The sequence below is a fragment of the Schistocerca gregaria genome, chromosome 1, assembly GCF_023897955.1.
Source record: "Schistocerca gregaria isolate iqSchGreg1 chromosome 1, iqSchGreg1.2, whole genome shotgun sequence".
NCBI lineage: Eukaryota > Metazoa > Arthropoda > Insecta > Orthoptera > Acrididae > Schistocerca > Schistocerca gregaria.
In genome coordinates this window covers 1,147,327,326-1,147,350,370 of record NC_064920.1, presented here as the reverse complement: position 1 = coordinate 1,147,350,370, position 23,045 = coordinate 1,147,327,326, and the positions used below count along the sequence as shown (strand labels likewise).

At 42.9% G+C, this 23,045-nt stretch overlaps 1 protein-coding gene across 2 annotated transcripts in view; it reads left to right on the top strand.

The window, feature by feature from the left end:
• The window catches only part of LOC126284051 (uncharacterized), a 195,365-nt gene that overhangs the window by 147,808 nt on the left and 24,512 nt on the right, over positions 1 to 23,045 (top strand). The window contains exons 2-4 of one of the 2 annotated variants that reach the window (XM_049982645.1): positions 9,234 to 9,445; positions 18,984 to 19,119; positions 19,225 to 19,358. In XM_049982645.1, the coding sequence (XP_049838602.1) occupies positions 9,234 to 9,445; positions 18,984 to 19,119; positions 19,225 to 19,358 (482 nt within the window). Of the gene's footprint in view, positions 1 to 9,233; positions 9,446 to 18,983; positions 19,359 to 23,045 lie in introns of both variants that reach the window. The other variant, XM_049982635.1, reaches the window with a different exon arrangement.

The window sequence follows — 23,045 nt, the reverse complement described above, 5'->3', positions numbered from 1 at the left end:
TGGCGGCGAACGGATGACTCCTGCGAGCTTGAAAAGACTTCTGGAATCGTCACCTATAAAGATTGAACATTCCCACACGGACCACGTCCGTCCACAGATCCGAACTGCTTCCTCATGGCTTCTGTCTGTAGCTGCCTGCGATCCACTATTTATATCTGGCAGGAGGACGTTTTTTACCCTCGGTGGTAGCTTTTTGTTATTACTCCCGCAGTAGTTGCAGCGTAACTTACCGTGCTGGCCTCACATCCCCTTACTCAACACTCTCCAGGCTTCGCTCAGTGCTCGGTCTGTGTGCGCCCGTGCGTCAGTCTGTTGGTAGACCGCTGCTGTCAGCAAAGCTATCTGTGCCTGCCTACTTCGCAATGCCTCGGTCGCCGGCGTGCCTCTGTTCTGCCATTCTCCACTGCATGAAGCAACGCTTACTACATTTCGCCACAACATTAGATATATATCGTTATATTGTACCAACTTTGTAATACTCTCGTCGTGGCTCGTAGCTGCCTCCGATTTCCGCCATGCCTCTGTGCTGGTCTTCAGCCCGTAGCCCCTATCAAAATGTTGTCTTCATAGCCACTGGTTGATGGGAGCAGAGCTGAAAATCAAACGTAGCCATGTCAGTGCTAAATGGTGAGTGATCAAACACTCCCCATCGAAAACGTTGCAGGGGCGTCTTCATGGACCCTGCAGTGCGAAGCTGAAAATTGCCATGAAGAAGTAAATGCCTAATATGTGCATTATGTGGGGTTGCATCAAATCAGGCAAAATACACTCCTGGAAATGGAAAAAAGAACACATTGACACCGATGTGTCAGACCCACCATACTTGCTCCGGGCACTACGAGAGGGCTGTACAAGCAATGATCACACGCACGGCACAGCGGACACACCAGGAACCGCGGTGTTGGCCGTCGAATGGCGCTAGCTGCGCAGCATTTGTGCACCGCCGCCGTCAGTGTCAGCCAGTTTGCCGTGGCATACGGAGCTCCATCGCAGTCTCTAACACTGGTAGCATGCCGCGACAGCGTGGACGTGAACCGTATGTGCAGTTTCGGACTTCGAGCGAGGGCATATAGTGGGCATGCGGGAGGCCGGGTGGACGTACCGCCGAATTGCTCAACACGTGGGGCGTGAGGTCTCCACAGTACATCGATGTCGTCGCCAGTGGTCGGCGGAAGGTGCACGGGCCCGTCGACCTGGGAGCGGACCGCAGCGACGCACGGATGCACGCCAAGACCGTAGGATCCTGCGCAGTGCCGTAGGGGACCGCACCGCCACTTCCCAGCAAATTAGGGACACTGTTGCTCCTGGGGTATCGGCGAGGACCATTAGCAACCGTCTCCATGAAGCTGGGCTACGGTCTCGCACACCGTTAGGCCGTCTTCCGCTCACGCCCCAACATCGTGCAGCCCGCCTCCAGTGGTGTCGCGACAGGCGTGAATGGAGGGACGAATGGAGACGTGTCGTCTTCAGCGAAGAGAGTCGCTTCTGCCTTGGTGCCAATGATGGCCGTATGTGTGTTTGGCGCCGTGCAGGTGAGCGCCACAATCAGAACTGCATACGACCGAGGCACACAGGGCCAACACCCGGCATCATGGTGTGGGGAGCGATCTCCTACACTGGCCGTACACCTCTGGTGATCGTCGAGGGGACACTGAATAGTGCACGGTACATCCAAACCGTCATCGAACCCATCGTTCTACCATTCCTAGACCGGCAAGGGAACTTGCTGTTCCAACAGGACAATGCACGTCCGCATGTATCCCGTGCCACCCAACGTGCTCTAGAAGGTGTAAGTCAATTACCCTGGCCAGCAAGATCTCCGGATCTGTCCCCCACTGAGCATGTTTGGGACTGGATGAAGGGTCGTCTCACGCGGTCTGCACGTCCAGCACGAACGCTGGTCCAACTGAGGCGCCAGGTGGAAATGGCATGGCTAGCCGTTCCACAGGACTACATCCAGCATCTCTACGATCGTCTCCATGGGAGAATAGCAGCCTGCATTGCTGCGAAAGGTGGATATACACTGTACTAGTGCCGACATTGTGCATGCTCTGTTGCCTGTGTCTATGTGCCTGTGGTTCTGTCAGTGTGATCATGTGATGTATCTGACCCCAGGAATGTGTCATAAAGTTTCCCCTTCCTGGGACAATGAATTCACGGTGTTCTTATTTCAATTTCCAGGAGTGTATCTCGGCACCTTTACCCGCTTCATGTAGCTCAGACGCGATTGACACGATAGACGAATTTTATAGACACACTGCCCAACACATCTGTGCAAAGGTTCATGGGACTTCCCTGTAGCTTCCATGTTGTTGTTGTGGTCTTCAGTCCAGAGACTGTCTTGATGCCGCTCTCCATGCTACTCTATCCTTTGCAAGCTTCTTCATGTCCCAGTACCTACTGCAACATACATCCTTCAGAATCTGTTTAGCGTATTCATCTCTTGGTATCCCTCTACGATTTTTACCCTCCAGGCTGCACTCTAATACTAAATTGGTGACCCTTTAATGCCTCAGAATATTTTCTACCAACCGATCCCTTCTTCCAGCCAAGTTGTGCCACAAATTTCTCTTCTCCCCATTTCTGTTCAATACTTCCCCATTAATTATGTGATATACCCATCTAATCTTCAGCATTCTTCCGTAGCACCACATTTCAAAAGCTTCTATTCTTTTCTTGTCTAAACTATTTATCGTCCACGTTTCACTTCCATACATGGCTACACATCATACAAATACTTTCAGAAACGACTTCCTGACACTCAAGTCTATACTCAACGTTAACAAATTTCTCTTCTTCAGAAATGCTTTATTGCCATTGCCAGTCTACGTTTTATATCCTCTCTACTTCTACTTTATTCAGTAATGTTGTTCCTCAAAGAACAAAACTCATTTACTACTTTAAGCGTCTAATTTCCTAATATAATTTCCTCAGCATCGACTAAATTCTATTATCCTCCTTTGGTTTGCTTTTGCTGATGTTCAGCGTATATCCTTCTTTCAAGACACTGTCCATTCCGTTCAGCTGCTCTTCCAGGTCCTTTGCTGTCTGTGACTGAATTACAATGACATCGTCAAACCTAACAGTTTTTATTTCTTCTCCATGGCTTTCAGTTTCTACTCCGAATTTTCCTTTTGTTTCGTTTACTGCTACCTCAATATACAGATTGAATAACATCGGGTATAGGCTACAAACCTGTCTCAATTTCTTCCCAACCACTGCTTCCCTTTCATGCCCTTCGACTCTTATACGTGCCATGTGGTTTCTGTACAAATTGTAAATAGCCTTTCGCTCCATGTATTTTACCCCTGACCCCTTCTGAATTTGAAAGGGAGTATTCCAGTAAACATTGTCAAAATCTTTCTCTAAGTCTAGAAATGATAGAGGAGTGGTTTTTCCTTTCCTAAGTCTATTTTCTAAGATATGTCGTAGGGTTAGTATTGCCTCACATGTTCCAACATTTCTAAAGAATCCGTGACCTTTTCTCGACTTAGGTCTTTCAGTGCTCTGTCAAACTCTTCACGCAGTGTTATATCTCCCATTTGATCTTCATCTACATCCACTTCCATGTACATAATATTGTCTTCAAGAAAATCGCCCTTGTATAGACCCTAAATAAACTCCATCCACCTTTCTGCTTTCCCTTCTTTGCTTAGAACTGGGTTTCCATCTGAGCTCTTGATATTCATGCAGGTTGTTCTCTTTTCTCCAAAAGCCTCTTTAATTGTCCTGTAGGCTGTATTTATCTTACCCCTAGTGATATACGACTCCAGATTCATACATTTGTCCTTTAGACATCCCTGCTTAGCCATTTTGCGCTTTCTGTCAATTTCATTTTTGAGACGTTTGTATTCCTTTTTGCCTTCTTCATTTAATGCATTATCATATGTCCTCCTTTCAACAATTAAATTCAATATTTCTTGTGTTACACAAGGATTTCTATTTGCACTCGACTTTTTACCTACTTGATCCTCTGCTGCCTTCACCACTTCATCCCCCAAAGTGGTCCATTCTTCTTCTACTGTATTTCCTTCCCCCTATCTTGTCAATCGTTAGCTAATGGTCTCCCTGAAACTCTCTACAATCTCTGGGTCTGTCAGTTTATCCAGATCCCATTTCCTTAAATTCCCACCTTTTTGCTGTTTCTTCACTTTTAATCTACAGTTCATAACCAATAGATTGTGGTCAGAGTACACATCTGCAGCTGGAAATGTTTTTCATTTTAAAAGCTGGCTCCTAAGTCTCTGTCTTACCATTATATAATGTATCTGATATCTTCCAGTGTCTACAGGATTCTTCCATGTATACAACCGTCTTTCATGAATCTTGAACCAAGCGTTAGCTATGATTAAGTTATGCTCTGTGCAAAATTATACCGGGGGCTTCCTCTTTCATTCCTTAGCCGCAGTCCATATTCACCTACTACGTTTCCTTCTCTTCCTTTCCTTACTATCGAATTCCATTCACCGATGGATATTAAATTTTCGTCTCCCTTCACTATCTGAATGATTTCTTTTATCTCATCATACATTTCATTAGTCTCTTCGTCATCTGCGGAGCTAGTCGGCATATAAATTTCTGCTACTGTGGTAGGCGTGGGCTTCCTATGTACCGTGGTCACAATAATGCGTTCACTATGCTGTTTGTAGTAGCTTACCCGCATTCGTATTTTTTATTCATTATTAAGCCTACTCAGGTATAACCTATATTTGATTTTTTATTTATAAACCTGTATTCACCTGACCAGAAGTCTTGTTCCTCTTTCCGCGGAACTTCACTAATTCCCACTATATCGAAAATTTAACCTACCAATGTCCCTTTTTATGTTTTCTAACCTACCTGCCTGACTAAGGGATATGACCCGTAGAACGCCAGTTTCCTTTCTCCTGATAACAATCTCCTCCAGAGTTGTCTCCGCCCGGAGATCCGAATGGAGGGTGGCTTCCATATGGCGACTGATTGGAAATTAACTTCTAGACACCGCTCGTATAATTGTTCGGACATCCCTCAACAAACAGTCGTCTTTCCTTCCTTAGGCGACAGTTTATCGTCAGTACGGTGACCACTTATCTCATTATCAGTGATTTGTTAATATATGTGAAGAGAGAAACTTTTGCTTGATCTTTCTCAATGAAACAGTTTCGTTGTGTCATATTTCGGTTCTGGTACCAATGACATAAATAAAACTAGCTCCTGAGCAAACAACGCGGTAGCACGTCATTAAGTGTCACCTAATCACCACTAGTCCATTGGACGTCGAAATACGAGGTGCGATGAAAAAGCAGAGCTGAGTGGCCGCGCGGTTCGAGGCGCGGATGTCACGAATCCCACGTCACCTCTCGCCGCAGGATCGAGTCCTCCCTCAGACATGGGTGTGTGTGTTGTCCTTAGCGTAAGTTAACTTAAGTCGTGTGTAAGTCTAGGGATCGATGACCTAAGCACTTTGGTTCCTATGGGATTCACACACAATTGAACATTTTTTGATGAAAAAGTAGTGGGGATTGTTTTAATTATCAGGACTTTATACATCCGTTTTATAATTTTTTTATCTTTTTGTACTTTTGCGTTTTCAGCTGTTTCGAATATTTAGTTCATTGGTGGCACCGGGAAAGGTTATGTGTGTTTTCGAGTGCTCCGCAAATTTTTACTTCCAAAAAATTTTGATCGAAGAAGTTGTATTAAATTTTGTTTCAATAATGGAATAAAATGCAGCACCAGATTAGGATGGTTGACTGTGGCTTTTAGCGAATCTACTATGGGTAATAAAAGAGTTTACGAGTGCTATGAAGAGGGTTTATAAGGCGTGCCAGACGACGACCATTCAGGACGTCCTAGCAAAACAACTACTGGCGACAATCTGGAAGAAGTGAAGCAAATGATTCTGGAAAATCGCCGAATCACCATTAAAGAGGTTTCTGACGATTTCGGCACACCTTTTGGCTCAAATGAAGAATTTATTTGGTTGTTTTTGGCATGAAATGTATAGCAGCAAAGTTTGTTCCGAAACTGTTGACTTTCGATCAGAAATAACGTCGGGTTGACATAGCTCAGGAATTGCTGAATGGAGACGACAGTGTTCCAGAACTTCCAGAGCAGATTATAACTAAACACGGGTGCACTGGTATGACGTCGAAACGGAGACCCCATCAACCAAATGGAAACTGCCTGAAGAGTCAAGAGCGAAAAAAAAAGAAAAAAAAAACAGACTAGTTGTATCACAAGTATAGTTTCGTGCTACAGTTTTCCAGTTTTCTTCGATTGCAGTCGGATAGAGCATCATGATTTCCTGCCTTAATTTCGTACGTTCAACGAAGAGTACTATCTGGAAGTTACGCCCGGTTTGTCGAAGAAAAAGACCAGAATATGGTAAAATTACTCGTGGTAATTGCATTACGTTAACGCTCCCGCTCACTCCTCGCTGCTTGTTTGTGATTTTTTTGCAAAAATCCAAACACTTGTGTTGTTTCGGCTACCGTATTCGCCGAACATAGGCCCCTGAGATTTCTTTCTATTCTGGAGGCTGGAGGGAACCATGAAAGGTCGTCTTCTTCCACCCTCGAGGTAATAAAAGCAGAATCGTTGGAAAAGCTGAACACGATAAAGAAGGTTAGTTCCAGAAATGATTCCAAGACTGGGACTGGAAAATTTGCAAGCGCAAGTTTATTATATCTGCGAGGGGTTACTATGAGGGGAGACAAGTGATGTGGATGCATGAAGAAATGTTTAACTTACTTTCTCATAACTTCTATCTTTCCGTTTCGACGCTCTCATCGAGAGTGATATAGGAGAGATTTTGTTTGAAGAAGTCTGTCAGGTAAGACTTGAGATTGAAGCGATCTAGGTACATCCAATCAGTTACCTAATTTCACGTATAGCCAAGGATTGATTTTTCCTGGGTCAGTGTCGACACTACTGAAGAACGCTTGAGAGGTTATAAGCATCTAGTGGCCTTCCTCCTCTCATTTTTAAATTTTTTGGTGGTGTTGAGACATTGCTAGATCTTCTATTCTTCTTGTGTGGGTGATCAGGGCCTGGACGAGTGACACACGTATTGAGTGGCAGAAAAACGAGAGGTATGGCCGGGCTGGCTTTTCTGTGAATACGAGGGTGAGTGCCGTGTGGGTCTCTTCAGGGCTGTCGATCTACTAAGGCTCTTGGTCTTCGATTCAGGTATGAAGAGACGGCAAGCGCGACTTTTTATTGCCATTGTTCAATGGGTGCAGGCTGAGCTTCGCCTGATCGACGCCAGGTGTTAGTATTGTTTCCAGAGGTTCTCGGAATGTGAGCCAGGGGATGCACGATACACAGGCGCGTCACGTGCGGGCAATACTTTGTTCGTTTTTGGCTCCGGTTTTCACGGCTCCTTTCGCGTGTCCCGTGAAATATAATAACCGATTCCAGTAGAAGATGCAATTCTCATTTGTACGCACACATCTAGTTACGAGTTAACAGGTGTAGAAACGTAGTTTTTCTGTTGACTTGACTGAGCGAACGAACGCAGGCCTACCTTCGTGACGTAAGCGCCGCGGCCTGTCTTTCTAGTATGCCTCGAGAAGGCGCAATGTGTCGTAGGAGAACCTTACTGAAAACCGGGCACGTAACAGGTTGCTATTCAACTCTGTGGCCTTTTTTGGAGTACACTGGCTACAGATGACTGGCGCATTTTCACTCGGCCTCCTACGACTGGAAACATTTGAGCATAGTGGGGGCGCATAGTGTCGTTGTGCTCTACACGAGATGGGAAGTCTGTGTTGATAATATCTCCTCCTGGAGATACTCTTGCACAGACTTAGGAGTAAGAATGTCTCTGTGATCCAGGCAGAATCTTAAATTATGTCCGTAATTAATCTTATTGGCTTTTATCGGTGGTCAGCCATCGTCAGAGAGAGCAGAAGTACAGATGTCAGCGGGTTCACCATGCCTGACGTCTCTGCGGTAAAGTATTTGCAGCGCCAGCATAACAGGAACCTGCAATTGTTCTCTGACGTCCCCAGCATCGTATACTCTCTCTCTGGCTCCACACTGCCCGTGATTTTTCGTGTGGATTTTTCACAGAGTTCTCATTTGCGACTACCATTCTGTAGCACAGTCGGGGTTTACCAATATCTATGTAGATTGCCCCCCTCATAATAGGTTACTTTCTTCAGTATTTCGGAGTAGGTACGGCGTAACAAAATATGTTAACTACTTATTGTAGAAACCATTATTATGTACACATGTTATATTAAATCAATGTTAAGTGAATCGCATATTTGCATGTTTATTAGAAAAAATAAAATTCTTTGTGATACTTAATTTCTCACTTAGTAGTCAGATGAGAAATATGATTATCCTCTCCATTTTTATAATTTAGTACCATAGAGATTGACTATTAACTTCATTAAATTATAGCGTGTGTGCAACTGTGTTTACTACACGTCTACAGGGTCGTTTTATTAATACTATTACTGTTCAGTATAGGATTACACACCCAACAGATGGCACATTACTAGTAGGTACACTGACCTAAGTTTCGATACCTGCTAGAGGTATCTTCATCACAACGAAAATATGATAAATCGTAATATCACCTCCCTAAAATGCAATGGTTAGAACTTAGATCAGCTCTCCTCTACGTTTTGACCGTTGCTTTTTAGCAGAGTAATTTCACGATTTATCATAGCGTCATTCTGACTAAGATGTCCCTAATAGCTGTCGAAACCTAGGCCAATGTACCTACCAATTATATGCAACTGGTTGGCTGTGTAATCCGTTGGAACTAGTATACGGTTGCAGAGTAACAGCATGTTTAAAACAGTAAAATCCGAGCTCATTTCTCTATTGTGCATAATGTAAGGTTAATGGACCAGAGGGGGGGGGTGGGGGGGTAGGGGGGGGGGAGTTTACTTGTGTGAGCAGCTCTCATGCAAATTCAGTTGAATCCAACTGTTACATACTCCCCTTCATCCCAGCACATCGCAAGATTCCCATTGAGCAAGCTGTCGCACCACAGAAAGACACAGAGAGGAGTTTATTCATTCAGGGACCATGTCAAAGTTGACAGTAAACAACACCTGTCGTTTCGTTACTCGCTGCCGTCCTTGCATCATTACACAGGCGGGTAGACCGTTAATGGCCACCCTCCTATAGTGCGCACGCAGCGCGCGCTCAGCAGTTATCGGCCCCCCTGCCCCCCGTACCCCCCTCATTAGTGGTGGAGGCATTAATGCAGCGAGTGCCCGTGTGTTGCACAGCGGCGGCAGCGGGCGCGCTGCAGCTGCGCCGGCTGAGCGTGCCGCAGTACAAGGTGCGCGGCGACATGGCTCTACTGCAGTGCCTGTACGACCTGGAGGACGACGCGCTCTACTCCGTCAAGTGGTACAAGGACGACGAGGAGTTCTACCGATACGTCCCGCGGTCGCACCCGCCGCAGCACAGCTACAAGATCGACGGCGTCAAGGTCGACGTAAGTATCCTGTCTTTTACACTACTACTTCGTTCTTGACAGGAAAAAAATGGAAATTTCGCCTAAAATTCCCAGAAAAATGTGTAGCGGTTGTGAAGAAGACCCCTCTCAAATCATGGCACTCGCCATGGTGCGATTCCTTGTCTGCCTCAACTCTGCAGATTACAGGGGTGACAACGTACACAGTCCCTCATATCCGGTGCCGAGAGAGAACTTTTAAGGCGGAGAAGGGGGGAGGGCAGAGGTTATAATGGTGTCAGTGCCCCTGTACGCTTTGTGAGATTAATTTCAAAATAAACTCTCTCTCTCCCCCCCCCCCCTTTCCCCCCCCCCTCACTCTCTCTCTCTCTATCTCTCTCTCTCTCCCTCTCCCTCTCCTTCTCTCTTTCCCCTCCCTCTCTCGCCCTAAACCACTCCCCATCCGCTTGTTCTCCCTGTGGAGAACACCACAGCAGAAACACCAATTCCACATCTACATCCACATCCATACTCCGCAGGCCACCTGACGGTGTGTGGCGGAGGGTACTTTCAGTACCTCTATCAGTTCTCCCTTCTATTATAGTCTCTTATTGTTCGTGGAAAGAAAGATTGTCGGTATGACACCGTGTTGGCTCTAATCTGTCTCTGATTTTATCCCCATGTTCTCTTCGCGAGATATATGTAGGAGGGAGCAATATATTGCTTGTCTCCTCGGTGAAGGTATGTTATCGAAACTTCAACAAAAGCCCGTTCCGTGCTACTGAGCGTCTCTCCTACAAAGCCTTCCACTTGTGTCCATCTATCATCTCCGTAACGCTTTCGCGATTACTAAATGATCCTGTAACGAAGCGCGCTGCTCTCCGTTGGATCTTCTCTATCTCAAAAAATGGAAGATCCGCCTAAATCTCCTGGAAAAATGTGTAGCCCCTCACAAACCGTGGAACTCGCCATGGTGCGATGCCTTGTCTGCTTCAACTGTACATATTGGAGGGGTGACAATGTATACAGCGCTTATATCCGGAGCTGAAAGAGAACTTTCTTTATGGGGGAGGTGGCCAGAGATTTTAAGGCTGACCTTGCCCCTGCACGCTTTGTCAGATTGATTTCAAAATAAACTCTCTCTCTCAACCCCCTCTTCTCTCTCTCTCTCTCTCTCTCTCTCTCTCTCTCTCTCTCTCTCTCTTTCTCTCTCTCTCCCTCTCTTACTCTTTCTCTCTCTCTCTCTCTCCCTCTCCCTCCCTCTGTCGCGCTCAACCCCTCCCCATAAGCTTTTTCTCCCTCTAAGGAACATACAGCAGAAACACCCATTCTACGTCTACATCTACGTACATACTCCGCAGGCCACCTGACGGTGTGTGGCGGAGAGTACCTTGAGTACCTCTATCGGTCCTCCCTTCTATTCCCGTCTCGCACTGTTCATGGAAAGAAAGATTTTCGGTATGCCTCTGTGTGGGCTCTAATCTATCTGATTTTATCCTAATATTCTCTTCGCGAGATATACGTAGGAGGGAGAATTATACTGCTTGACTCCTCGGCGAAGGCATGTTCTTGAAACTTCAACAAAAGCCCGTACCGAGCTACTGAGTGTCTCTCCTGCAGAGTCTTCCACTGGAGTTTATCTATCATCTCCGTAACTCTTTTGCGATTACTAAATGATCCTGTAACGTAGCACGCTGCTCTGCGTTGGATCTTCTCTATCACTTCTATCAACCCTATCTGGTACGGATCTCACACTGGTGAGCAATATTCAAGCAGTGGGCGAACACGTCTAGTGTAACCTACTTCCTTTGTTTTCGGATTGCATTTCCTTAGGATTCTTCCTATGAATTTCAGTCTGGCATCTGCTTTACCGACGATCAATTTTATATGATCATTCCATTGAAAATCACTCCTAATCAGTGCTCCCAGATAATTTATGGAATTAACTGCTTCCATTTGCTGAACGGCTATATTGTAGCTAAATGACAAGGGATCTTTCTTCCTATGTATTCCCAGCACATCACACTTGTCTACATTGAGATTCAATTGCCATTCCCTGCACCTTGCGTCAGATACCATCAGGGGTAAGTCATCTCTGTCTCACAGCATCAATCGGCCACTTTCTCCATGTCCTTTTCAGCAGCAGGTACCTGTCTCTCGAATGACCTCCTTCATTTACATCAGAGATCTGAGTAACAGCCCAAGCATCACAAGACAGTTAATGCCACATCTAATAAAACGACAGTGGTTAGACATTCAGCTTTGAAGGATTCCGAAAGGAAACCAACATCAGTCGCGACCGGGAGCATTTACTCAGCATGCAATGTCGGCAGTCGCGTGACTAGGGCCTACCGTCGGTTAGACCGTTCGCCGGGTGCAAGTCTTTCGATTTGACGCCACTTCGGGGACCTGCGCGTCGAAGGGGATGAAATGATGATGATTAGGACAACACAACACCCAGTCCCTGAGAAAATCTCCGACCCAGTGGGGAATCGAACCCGGGCCCTTAGGACTGACATTCTGTCGCGCTGACCACTCAGTTACCGGGGGCGGACATGGCCGCAGTATGCTCATATCTATAAGGACGGTTCTTAATATGCCTAATGCTTGCTCTTCCATCTGAATCTTGTCTCTACACGACGGAGCTACTGGCCACCAGGGAACCTGTTCATTATGGTACCTGGACATTCAGTTTCGTCCTGATACTTACGGACTCTCAAAGTGTGCTGCAGAAATTGCAGCATCTCGCGTTTTATAAACAGACCAACAGATGTGTTCTGGACGTCTTGGCAGCCACTAGAGGCGCGCAGACCTTTGGCATTCTCGTCAGTTTACTCCGGATTAAACATACTGGCATTGTTGATAGTGAAACTGTTGACCGCCTTGGCAATAGGAGTATTACAGAAGGCCAGTTACGTCCAACAACAGTCCCTTATACGGGTCTCCTATCGACGATACGAAAGACTGCTTATCACGCTTGGATCCTTGTATGGCATGTCCCTCAACACTGTAAGGGAGTCCGTCTGTCTTTTCGGCCAAGTTTTGCCTTGGTGCAACTTTGTAGAGGTCACCTGACTTCTGCCATTCGCAAAATATTAGGACATGCGTGTTACCCCGTGCACCTGTATCGGTGGAATATTATCACATCAGGACCCTGCGATAAGGACAAACGGAAGAACGGATCACAGCCACATCGTATTTGCATGTTCCAGATAACTGAATGCACGATCAGACTTGTATAAGAAATTTGGCTGCCAGAGTTTACCCCTTCCCCACAAATGTTCCTGTTTTACTCTACCGTTTTGATAAATATAACTTGTCCACAGACTATTTGAATACCACCGGTATCCAAATTTCATTTATGAATGATGGCCAAGATCTTTCAGGTGGCATTAGTTCGGCTTTTAATCGCGTGCGTAACAGACCGCTATTTGTACTTAAGATTTTCATTTTTGCTTTCTTGTGCATTTTATGTCACTGCTACTGACACTATTGCACATACCGTTGGTTGTATTGTGTCTGTCATTTTTCGTTTTTCTTCTACTTTAAGTACGTCTGTCTGTGCTACATTTCTCATATTGTTATATGATGTTACTTGCAATTTTGTACTTCAGCTGTTGTTGTACTTATTGAATGCTATACGGTGTGTGACCTTTCATGTTTTGTCTTTTAGCATAAGAGTATACGCATGTTTATCATAATGTTGATGTATATTGCTGTTTGTAATTCTGCTCCAATGTCAGTGTCATCACTGGCGTCGGCTGTCAGTTGTTTATATAACTGCACTTTTATTTTGACCACTACGGTCGCAGGATCAAATCCTGCCTCGGGCATGGCTGTGTGTGATGTCCTTAGGTTAGTTAGGTTTAATTAGTTCTAAGTTCTAGGCGACTGATGACCTCAGAAGTTAAGTCGCATTGTGCTCAGAGCAATTTTTGAACTTTTATTTTACTTTAAGAGTCTGTTTATATGCTAACTTAGTAATTTTGTGCTATTTCGCTTTTTTGCAGCTATGGTTCTCTGTCACTATGTAAGCGTTATTGGCTTTATGGCCCTTGTAACCCAAAGGTAAAACCAAGAAATTTAAAGAAATAGCTTTGAAGTACCAACAATCACTGCGCTACACGGCTACAATATATATATTTCCTTGTTCGAATTACCGGAAGTTTCCTCAGAATTCACAAAAGCAGGAAGGGTTTCCCTATTGAACTCTCATCTTTTTTTGTAACTTTTTGCAATGTTTCTACACTGCAACATATTTGGGTGTAGTATTCCGAATGTAAAGTACAGAAGTTGCACATGTAGATCAACTGAAAGCAAATTATGAGCCACAGACAAGAGACTATAATATGGGTTACGAAACCATGGCTTCATAGTGTGCTGATCTCGAGCTTCTAGCAGAGTGTAGTGGGTTCTTACCCACTTGACGTGGCTGGAACCTTGAGAACCTTTTTACATGTGCGATGTGGTATGTTTCAATAGGTTCATTCGGTTTTAAAACACCATCTTCTACGTAACTGAAGATAATAACTAGGGCTGATGTGTGACTTATGTATGTGACTATAAGGTTTTTATTTTTAAAGATTTTACAAGGACATATCTCTTATTAGAATGTACATTGGGGTCCCTCTTAGCTTTTCGTACTTTCTGAAAGGTTACTCCCGCCCCATGTTCCTCTACAAGCAATTTATAAAATGATCTTTGCAGAGCTTCTGGCCAACATGTGGCCAGACTCTAAACAGCTTGATGTTGGAAACGTTATTCAAAAGTGGTAAACTCTTCCCTGCATCGCAGTTTAAACAGCATTCTGAAGCAATGCAAAGTTATTGAGGCTTTCGTGACCACTTGGTGACAAACTGGCCCTTGACTTGAGTCACGGGATCTTCGGCCAACGTTTCTTCGGTGATTTATTTGCAGGGAACGACCGTTGCAGATAACGACGGAAGAACCACAGCAGTAATGACCAGAGCAAAGCTCTCAGACACTGCCACGTTAAAGACATATATAGTGTCCCAGGAGGCCATGTCAATGTTCAGGGATGTGGCAGGCACGATTATCCGAAACGGAAATGTCCTTACCTGCAAACTGTTTGCTCTTCATATTTTGAGAGATGGTAGAATCGATCAAAACAACGAAAATGGTACAGTAAACGAGGGCGCTAATATGAATGACTTAAGAACTATGAACACTTATTCATCTTCGTTAACGTGAAACCCGTGTCTTCTACGGAACAAGTGTCAGCACCTCGTGGTCTTGAGCTTGAGGTCAGCATTCTGACTCTCGATCTCGGGGAATCGTTCGTGTTTCCCGGCCGTATGTGTATGTGTGTGTGTGTGTTTATGTGTGTCTGTGTGTGTGTGTGTGTGTGTGTGTGTGTGTGTGTGTGTGTGTGTTATCCTCAACGTCATATCATCATCAGGGACACGCAAGTCGCCGAAATGGTGTCAACTCAAAAGATTTGGACTGGGCGGTGGAATTCCCCACAAGTTGAATACGGTACACTTTTTTTTTTACTGAACAAATACTCGTAGCTCTTAAGGTAGACATTTTAGAGCCAATGTTTACTGGTAAACTTTTTCTTGTTTGGTCCATACTACATCTCGGCAAAACAGGGATAGTAAAGAGCTGTCAATAGATTTGATTCACAGTACTGAAAACGAGAAAGTGCTTATAGCACTTTAAGTATGCATTTTAGAACTCATGTTCAGTAGACTTTTTTGCTACGAATATTCGTTCCTCTCATGTCCTTGAAAGTTGACTATACCTTCTGAGACACTGTGTAATTTACTGCCACGAGCTCCACTTTAGCAATCAACCATGGAGCGTGAAGCTTTGACAATGTCAGCCACTAGTGCTGGCGAAATGTCGATAGATCGTCATACAAACGCCGGCCGAAGAACGTGTGACAGAAGCCAACAGTCAGTTTGTCATTCTGAAGTGAATTTGGTTAAAAATATTTCTCGGAATTACCTGGCAAATGTGTAACGTCAAAAAAAAACGTCAAAAAAATTTATCCTAATAATATTCGTCAAAAATTGTATAAGAGGAAAGCGTATTTATCTTTACTTCTACGGAACCACTGATAGAGAATATTGTTCCTAAGAAATGATTTCATAGATGATACGTTTACTTTACACTATCCGTCAACGATCTGTAAAACAAATTGTTTCTTCTTTTGTTACGACGTAACTATAGTCTTGGATTAGTTTGGTGCCTCATTACGCACTCAAATGTCTTCGTAATTTGTTGAGTTACGCCTTTGCAAGCAGGATCATTGACGTTGAAATGTCACTCTTGAAGAATATGGCGCGAACTAGTTATTCTCTTTTGCACTGATGCATTCTGACGCGTGTACACCTGGACACGTACTGGCCACAGAAATGTATCCACAGATCATTGAAAACAGTGCTGTCAATTATACTGAATAGGCCGATATTTAATGTTGTCTGTTCTGAAGGATTATTATCTATATTTTGCAGGTTCGTATTTTCAAAAAGGACAACCGAGCACTAATATCTTTTACTCTGTCATAAAGACTCATGTTGTAAATAGCAGATTCAAGCTGCTTTTCGTATTCGAATATATTGCAACCAGTTTCTGTTGTCATGACAACCAGATATGCTCGCGCGTAGTAGAAAACAGTGAAGCGCGCAAATCGTTAAGCATATCTCTGATTCGGGTAGCGTAACTGCCAAAATATTTCACTTCTCACTATTAAACATTCAATAAACTAGAAATACTGCCAATGATTTTGTTATTAACTTTAACTATTCCCACATTTTTCGGGAAAACTCTCAACCTTGAGAACAAATTAAACACGACTTTAAGCAAAAAAAGAAAAGAAAATCTTAGCAGTCATACGATTTTCCAATGATTCTTGGTTAGGCATTATTAAAACCCTTATCTCTCATTTTTAGTTGATTAGGCCCTTCATTCGGTTTTAATAACAAACTTCAAGCATGTACACTTCCAAAATAAAAATCTCCAACAACAGGTTTTATTTTCTTTTCATAATAATTATCTTCTCCGTTGGTTTATTGATGATTCTTCACAACACACATAGTATGGTATACATTCCATCCAACGACTGACTTCGGTGGAATACAGACATGAACTCAACAAAACAATAGTAGGAAGTTTTTTTTCACATTAACGCTGTTATAATTTACTCTGCGTTGAATCTGCTGGCCCGACGACTTCGTCCTCTGGCGTGGAATGACTGTCGGTTCGGTGCGTACAGCGACTAACTTCCTAAGCTGCAGTTACCTCGCTGTTGCCAGTCCGCCGTCGTTGTTTCAGCCTCCTCGAACACATTACATAATTTTAATCTATTATATTTATGAATATTAACCACAAAACTCGTTAACTACATGCTAATTCATATACGAGTATAGCATTCTTACCGAAAGATCATTCACGGGACACCGTTCTTCAAGGAAGGCAGTGCTATCAACAAAAAATGTGGTGTATTCACTCAAGAATATCAGACAGCATTGGGAAAGTCTCAGTCTTTTCTTCCTTACCTGTTGCCCTAAATCAACTGGGTCATTATCAAAAAAGATATGTTTTTACTATACCCTCGTCTATAGGTGTTGTCAATTGTTTTTGCGGTTTACACACGTTTAACAACCTGCCAACGGCGTGGTCGGTTTTTCTAATAGAAAACATTGCTTTTTAACAAACTAGAAGAATTTTGATGTACAACTGACGCGCTTCTTTCTTTGTAAACTTAGATTGTAGATGTATACGTTTAAAACGTGACAGCTTGAGGGTATTCATTTCGTGTGGTGAACTATTGGAAGACGTGGATGTCATTTTGTAAGTCTACAGAGAACACGTCATAGAACGCCATCGCGTCGTTAAAAGTGCTTGAAACTTAAAATTATTGAGAGAATAATTTAAAGATAATCAAAATAATTATTTCATCATTACTCACAAAATAAGTAAACCAAACAGGCAATATTTAAAGATATAAAAGAATTACTCAAACAATAATAATGAGAGTAATAATGACAGTATCAGTGAATTTACATAAAGTAAATCGTATGGAAAAAATTCAGTATTTTATCTTAGAAACGGCAGATAGTATGCTACTGGAAATACAAGGGTCGCAAGTTAATTAAAAAAGTAAAATTCACTGCAATTTTAGTGTTTTCATGTGGCGTATTAGGTAACAGAAAGAGTGGAATAACAAAAAAATTACTAGAAGAAGGGACCATTGGGGAATAAACTAGGGCATCACTGAAGGTGAAAGCGTTAGTGCGTATAAAAGCAGAAAACGTTAAAATTTTCAAAATGAGGTGTATGAAGGTGCAAGATTAAGGATGATGTAAGAAGGATGGGTAAATGACATGACGTAAATAAATCTGTATTAACAATCACTGTTCCACGTGTAATTTTTCCTCCTATCTATGTAGTTCTCAATTCGTTCGAGCAATGAATCATTCATGATAGGAAACACAGTCATAGCTCAGTCATTCAAAATGATTCAGAAATGTTACTTGTTAGAATGAAATCAGGCGATGATTCTTCTTCTCTGCAGGCTCGTGCTTTGCGGCAGTCTGCTAATCTGTACAAATAAAATGCCTCGTAATTTTGGGAGCGTTGTATAATCAGTCGGGAAACCTCAGATCAAGCGGATATTTTGCTTTGATATAGTTTAACCTCCCGAAGAAGTAATGGAGCTCTTGGATTATTAAATGCAGGTTCGTATCCAGTCTTTCGGAAGTTCCCTTCTGATTAACAACTACGCAATATATCGATGAATATCATTAATTATCAAATTTCAAATACAAACCTTTTTTTGTAGAAGCAATATATATATATATATATATATATATATATATATATATATATATATATATATATATATATTTCCCTTTTAATCGTACAATTTCGTATCAGTTATCTTCTGTCATAAATCTCAATCAGTTCTTCAAAACAAAGCTCGGGCTAATCGTCACGAAGACAATCTCGGAAGCTTTTTTCTTCTAACAACCACCAGAGAGAGTACTACAAAGAATAATTATGCGCTCATGGCATAGCTATTGTATGAAACTATTTTGCGCATGGATTCTCCGAGTATGAAGATAGAAATTTTGTAAACGTCATTCAAGGGTAGAATGGTATCAGAATAATTCAGCGAATATAAAGAGATATTAGAAACGTTTAAAATGAAATAGATAGAAACGTTGTACTGATTAAGATATAAATCTGTCATGACAAAAGAGGATTGTTGAAAACCGCGAGCACCCTCTGTCGTATCTAAATCTGTATAATAAATGGTTGTATTTCTTCAAGGGCACTGATTGACCACGTCTGTTCCTGAATGGGGAAATTATATCTATCGTACTTGTGTAACAGGAGTGCGAGCACACTCACTTCAAACTTAAAGAAGTACACTGCGATTGTCACTTCAGGGTGCAGGTGCTACAGTAGAGTAGATTCGGTCAGGTGTCCTCCCTAACCGCCTTCTAACTGCGAGGCAAACCTGCGAGCTACAGAAAGTCTGCGCAGAAACTAGTTCGCAGGTTAGCGGCTCCACGCGCGCAAGGCTGAACTGTGTTTGATGTTCCCGCAGAACCAGCTGTCGGACGACAAGCAGGTGGTGCTGCGCAGCGTCAACCTCAAGTCGACGGGCGAGTACCGGTGTGAGGTGTCTGCAGAGGCGCCGTCGTTCGCGTCCGCCCAGCAGGAGGCGCACATGGAGGTCGTGTGTGAGTACCCGGGGCGCTCCGCGCTGAGCCCCCTTAACGCTGCTGAATTGCCTCCTGCAGTCGGCAACAGCAGTCAGCAACTGTACAATACTTGTGTCTCTCCAGCTCTTCCTAAAGACGGGCCGCACATCTTCGGAGAAGAGCGGCTGTACCAAGTGGGTGACGAGATCAGCCTCAACTGCACGTCGGGCAGGTCATACCCAGCGTCCGTAATCAAGTGGTTCATCAACGATAAAGAGGTGAGCACTGGAATTATACACTCACATCAGATTACGTAATTTTTTTATATTTTTTTGAGTCTGCAGTCCTCGGCCCGCCATTAATTACTCTCTTACGCCCACCTCCTCAACCCTGATCAGCACTTCCAAATTACGTCCTCAATTATTTGCTTGGTATATTCCAATCTCTGTCTTCCCCTACGGCTATTATCCGATACAGCTCCATGGCATTCTCTAATATCTTAAGAGACAGCCTACCATCATATACCTTTTTGTGTCAGTGTTTTCCACACATTCCTTTCCCCGCCGATTCTCTGGAGAATTTCTTCACTCCGTACATTATGAATGCATTAATTTTGTGCAGCACTACATCTCAAATACTTCGATTCTTTTCTGTTCCTGTTTCCTCTCGGTCCAGGTTTCACTTCCACAAAATGCTGCATTCTCAGAAATTTCTTAGTCAAATTAAGGCCTATGTTTGACGTTAGACTTCTATTGTCGGGGAATGCCCTTCTTGTCAGTGCTAGTGTATTTATTATGTCCTACTTGTTCCGAGCGCTATGGGTTATTTTGCTGTGTCGGCACCAAAATTCCTTAAAATCACCTGCTTCGTGATCTCTCGTTCTGGCGTTTTCTCGCTGTTCTCATTTCCCCTACTTCTCACTATTTTCATCTTTCTTCGGTTTATTCTCGATCCTCTACTAATTCCATACATACGATCCTGTAATTTCTCCTTCACTCTCACTGAGGACAGCAACGTCACCAGCAGACCTTATTATTGATGTCCTTACACCATTAATTTCAATCCAACTCTTGATCTTTCCTTTTTTTCCATCATCTCTTTTTCGATGAACGGTGGAGGCGAAAGACTACATCCCTGTCTTACACCCTTTTAAATTTGAGCACTTCGCTCTTGGCATTCCACTATTATTGTTCCCTCTTCGTTGTACATTATATTACCTGCCTTTCCCCATAGCTTACCTCTGTCTATCTTAGAAATTCGAACATTTTGCACCATCGAACGCTTTTTCCAAGTCTACAAAGCCTGCGAACATGTCTTGATGCCGGCCGCGGTAGTCTCGCGGTTCTAGGCACTCAGTCCGGAGCCGCGCGACTGCTACGGTCGCAGGTTCAAATCCTGCCTCCGGATGGATGTTTAAGTAGGGGACTTATGACCACAGATGTTAAGTCCCATAGTGCTCAGAGCCATTTCAACCACGTCTAGATTTGTCTTCAGTCTTGCTTCTACTATCAACCTCAACATCAGAACTGCGCCCCTCGTACATTTACCTTTCATAAAGCCAAGCCGATCATCATGTAATAGATCGTCAATTTTCTTGTCCATACTTCTGTATGTAATTCTTGTCAGCTATTTGGATGCTTGAGGTGTTAAGCTTATTGTGCGATAATTTTCACACTTGTCGATTCTTGTAGTCTGCAGAATCGTATGAACGAAATTTTGCCGAAGGTCATATGGTGTATCGCGAGACTCATACATTCTTCCCAACAAAATGAATAGTCGTTTTGTTGCCACTTCACCCAATTATTTCAGAAATTCCGAAGGAATGTTATCTGTCCATCGGCCTTCTTCGATCTTAAGTCTTCCAAAGCTCTTTTAAATTCTGAATTTAATACTCCACCTTCTATCTCTTCTCTATCTACTCCTGTTTCTTCTTCTGTCACACCATCAGACAACTCTTCCACGCATACAGGCTTTTAGTGTATTCTTTCCACCTATCTGATCTTTCGTCTGCGTTCAGTAGTGTATTTTCCATTTCAATCTTAACCTTAGCACCATTGCTCTAACATTGACCGAAGGTTGTTTTTGCGTTTCTATAGGCTGAGTCAGTCCTTCAGACAATCATTGCTTTTCCGTTTTCTTCGCATTTTTCATATAGCAATTTCGTCTCAGAGTTCCTGCACTTCCTATTTATTTCATTGCTAAGTGACTTATATTTCTGTATTCCTAAATACTCCTGAACATTTTTGTACTTTTTAGTATTTCTTCTGTTACCCATAATTTCCTATCAGTTACCTTCTTTGAACCTGTGTTTCTCCTTCCCACTTCTGTGATTGCCTTTTTGAGAAATATCTATTCCTCTTCAACTGAAATGCGTACTGAGGTATTAATTATTGCAATGTCTATAACCTTAAATATCTTCAGTCGCACCTCTTCATCCTTTAGCACTTCCGTATCCCACTTCTTTGAGATGTGATTCTTCCTGATTAATCTCTTAAACATCATGCTACTTTTCATCAGTAGAAAATTGTGATTTCAGTCTATAAGTGATCATGGCTCCTGGGTTCGCCTTACAATCCAGTATGTAACCTAACTGCAATCTATCCTTTCAGAACACCAGGGCTTTCCCAAGTGTATGCTCTCTTGTTGTGATTCTTGAAGAGAGTACTCGCTGTTAGTAGCTGAAATTTATTACAAAACTCAATTGGTCTATCTCCACTCTCGTTTATACTATCAATCCATATTCTCCCGTAACCCTTTCGTGTGCCCCTTCCCCTACAACAGCATCACAATCTAATTTACGTAGTGAATTAATTTTTGTTTATCCTCATGTAGCTTCTCTGTCTCTTTGTCTTCGGCTTTTGTCGTCGTCATGTTTACCTGAACAATGGTTGTGGCTGTTCTCATGCTGTCGATTCTGATGAGAACAAATGTATCAAATGTATCACTTAATTGTTCACGGTAACGCACTTTCTGCCCTATCTTCCTTTTCACAACAAACTGTTTTCCAGTTGTAACATTTTCTGCGCTGTTAACATTACAGTATACTCATCTGGCCAGGTACCCTTGTCGTCTTTTCATCCCACATCATTGTTATCTGGACAATGTTGACTCGAATACAGACTTGAACATTTATCAGTGATAAGATACATGGGGAGTATGGCCATCTAAGCTTTTACAGAAACCAGACAGTAGACATAAGATTAAAAGGACATGAAAAGGAGGCAAGAAGGGAGTCAGATAGACAAGGCCGTGTATCGATCAAGCTGTAAAGAACACTAGGGAAAATTAAGGAAGATGTAGAAAAAAACTATATAGATTTACCGATTGCATTATAATTCTGTGATAGACGGGAAACAATTTGGTAGATCAATTGAACAGAACTAACATGTAAACATGTAATCAGATGAACATAAATTATATTAAACAAAAGTAACAGAGTAATGCAGTGTAGTCGATATAAATCAGGCAATGCTGAGGATGTTGGAGTATAAAATTAGAGAGTAAGGTAGTACGAAAAGCTTGCTTTTTGGCAACAAAATGATTGAGGATGGTCAACGTAAAAAGGATATAAGCAAGAACAGCATTTCTGAAAAGGAGAAATTTGTTAATATCGTATATAAATTTAAGTGTACCGAAGCCTTTTAGTTAGGTATTTGTAGACGTGTAACCTTGTACAGAAATAAAACGTAGACTTCAGACAGGATGAGAATAGAGACTATTGAAGTACGATGTTGCGAAATAATTATGAAGCTCAGATAGACAGAACACATAAGTAATGAAGAAAGGAGGGAATGAAAGAAGATTAGGATCCGATGCCCCGACGTCAAAGCATTAGGGACAGAGCACAATCTCGGAATGTTTCAGGTATTGGGAAGGAAATCGGCGGTGCTGTTTTCAAAAGAATAAAGCCGGCTTTGGCCTGGAGTGATCTAGAGAAATCACAGAAACCCTAAATCCGTATTCTA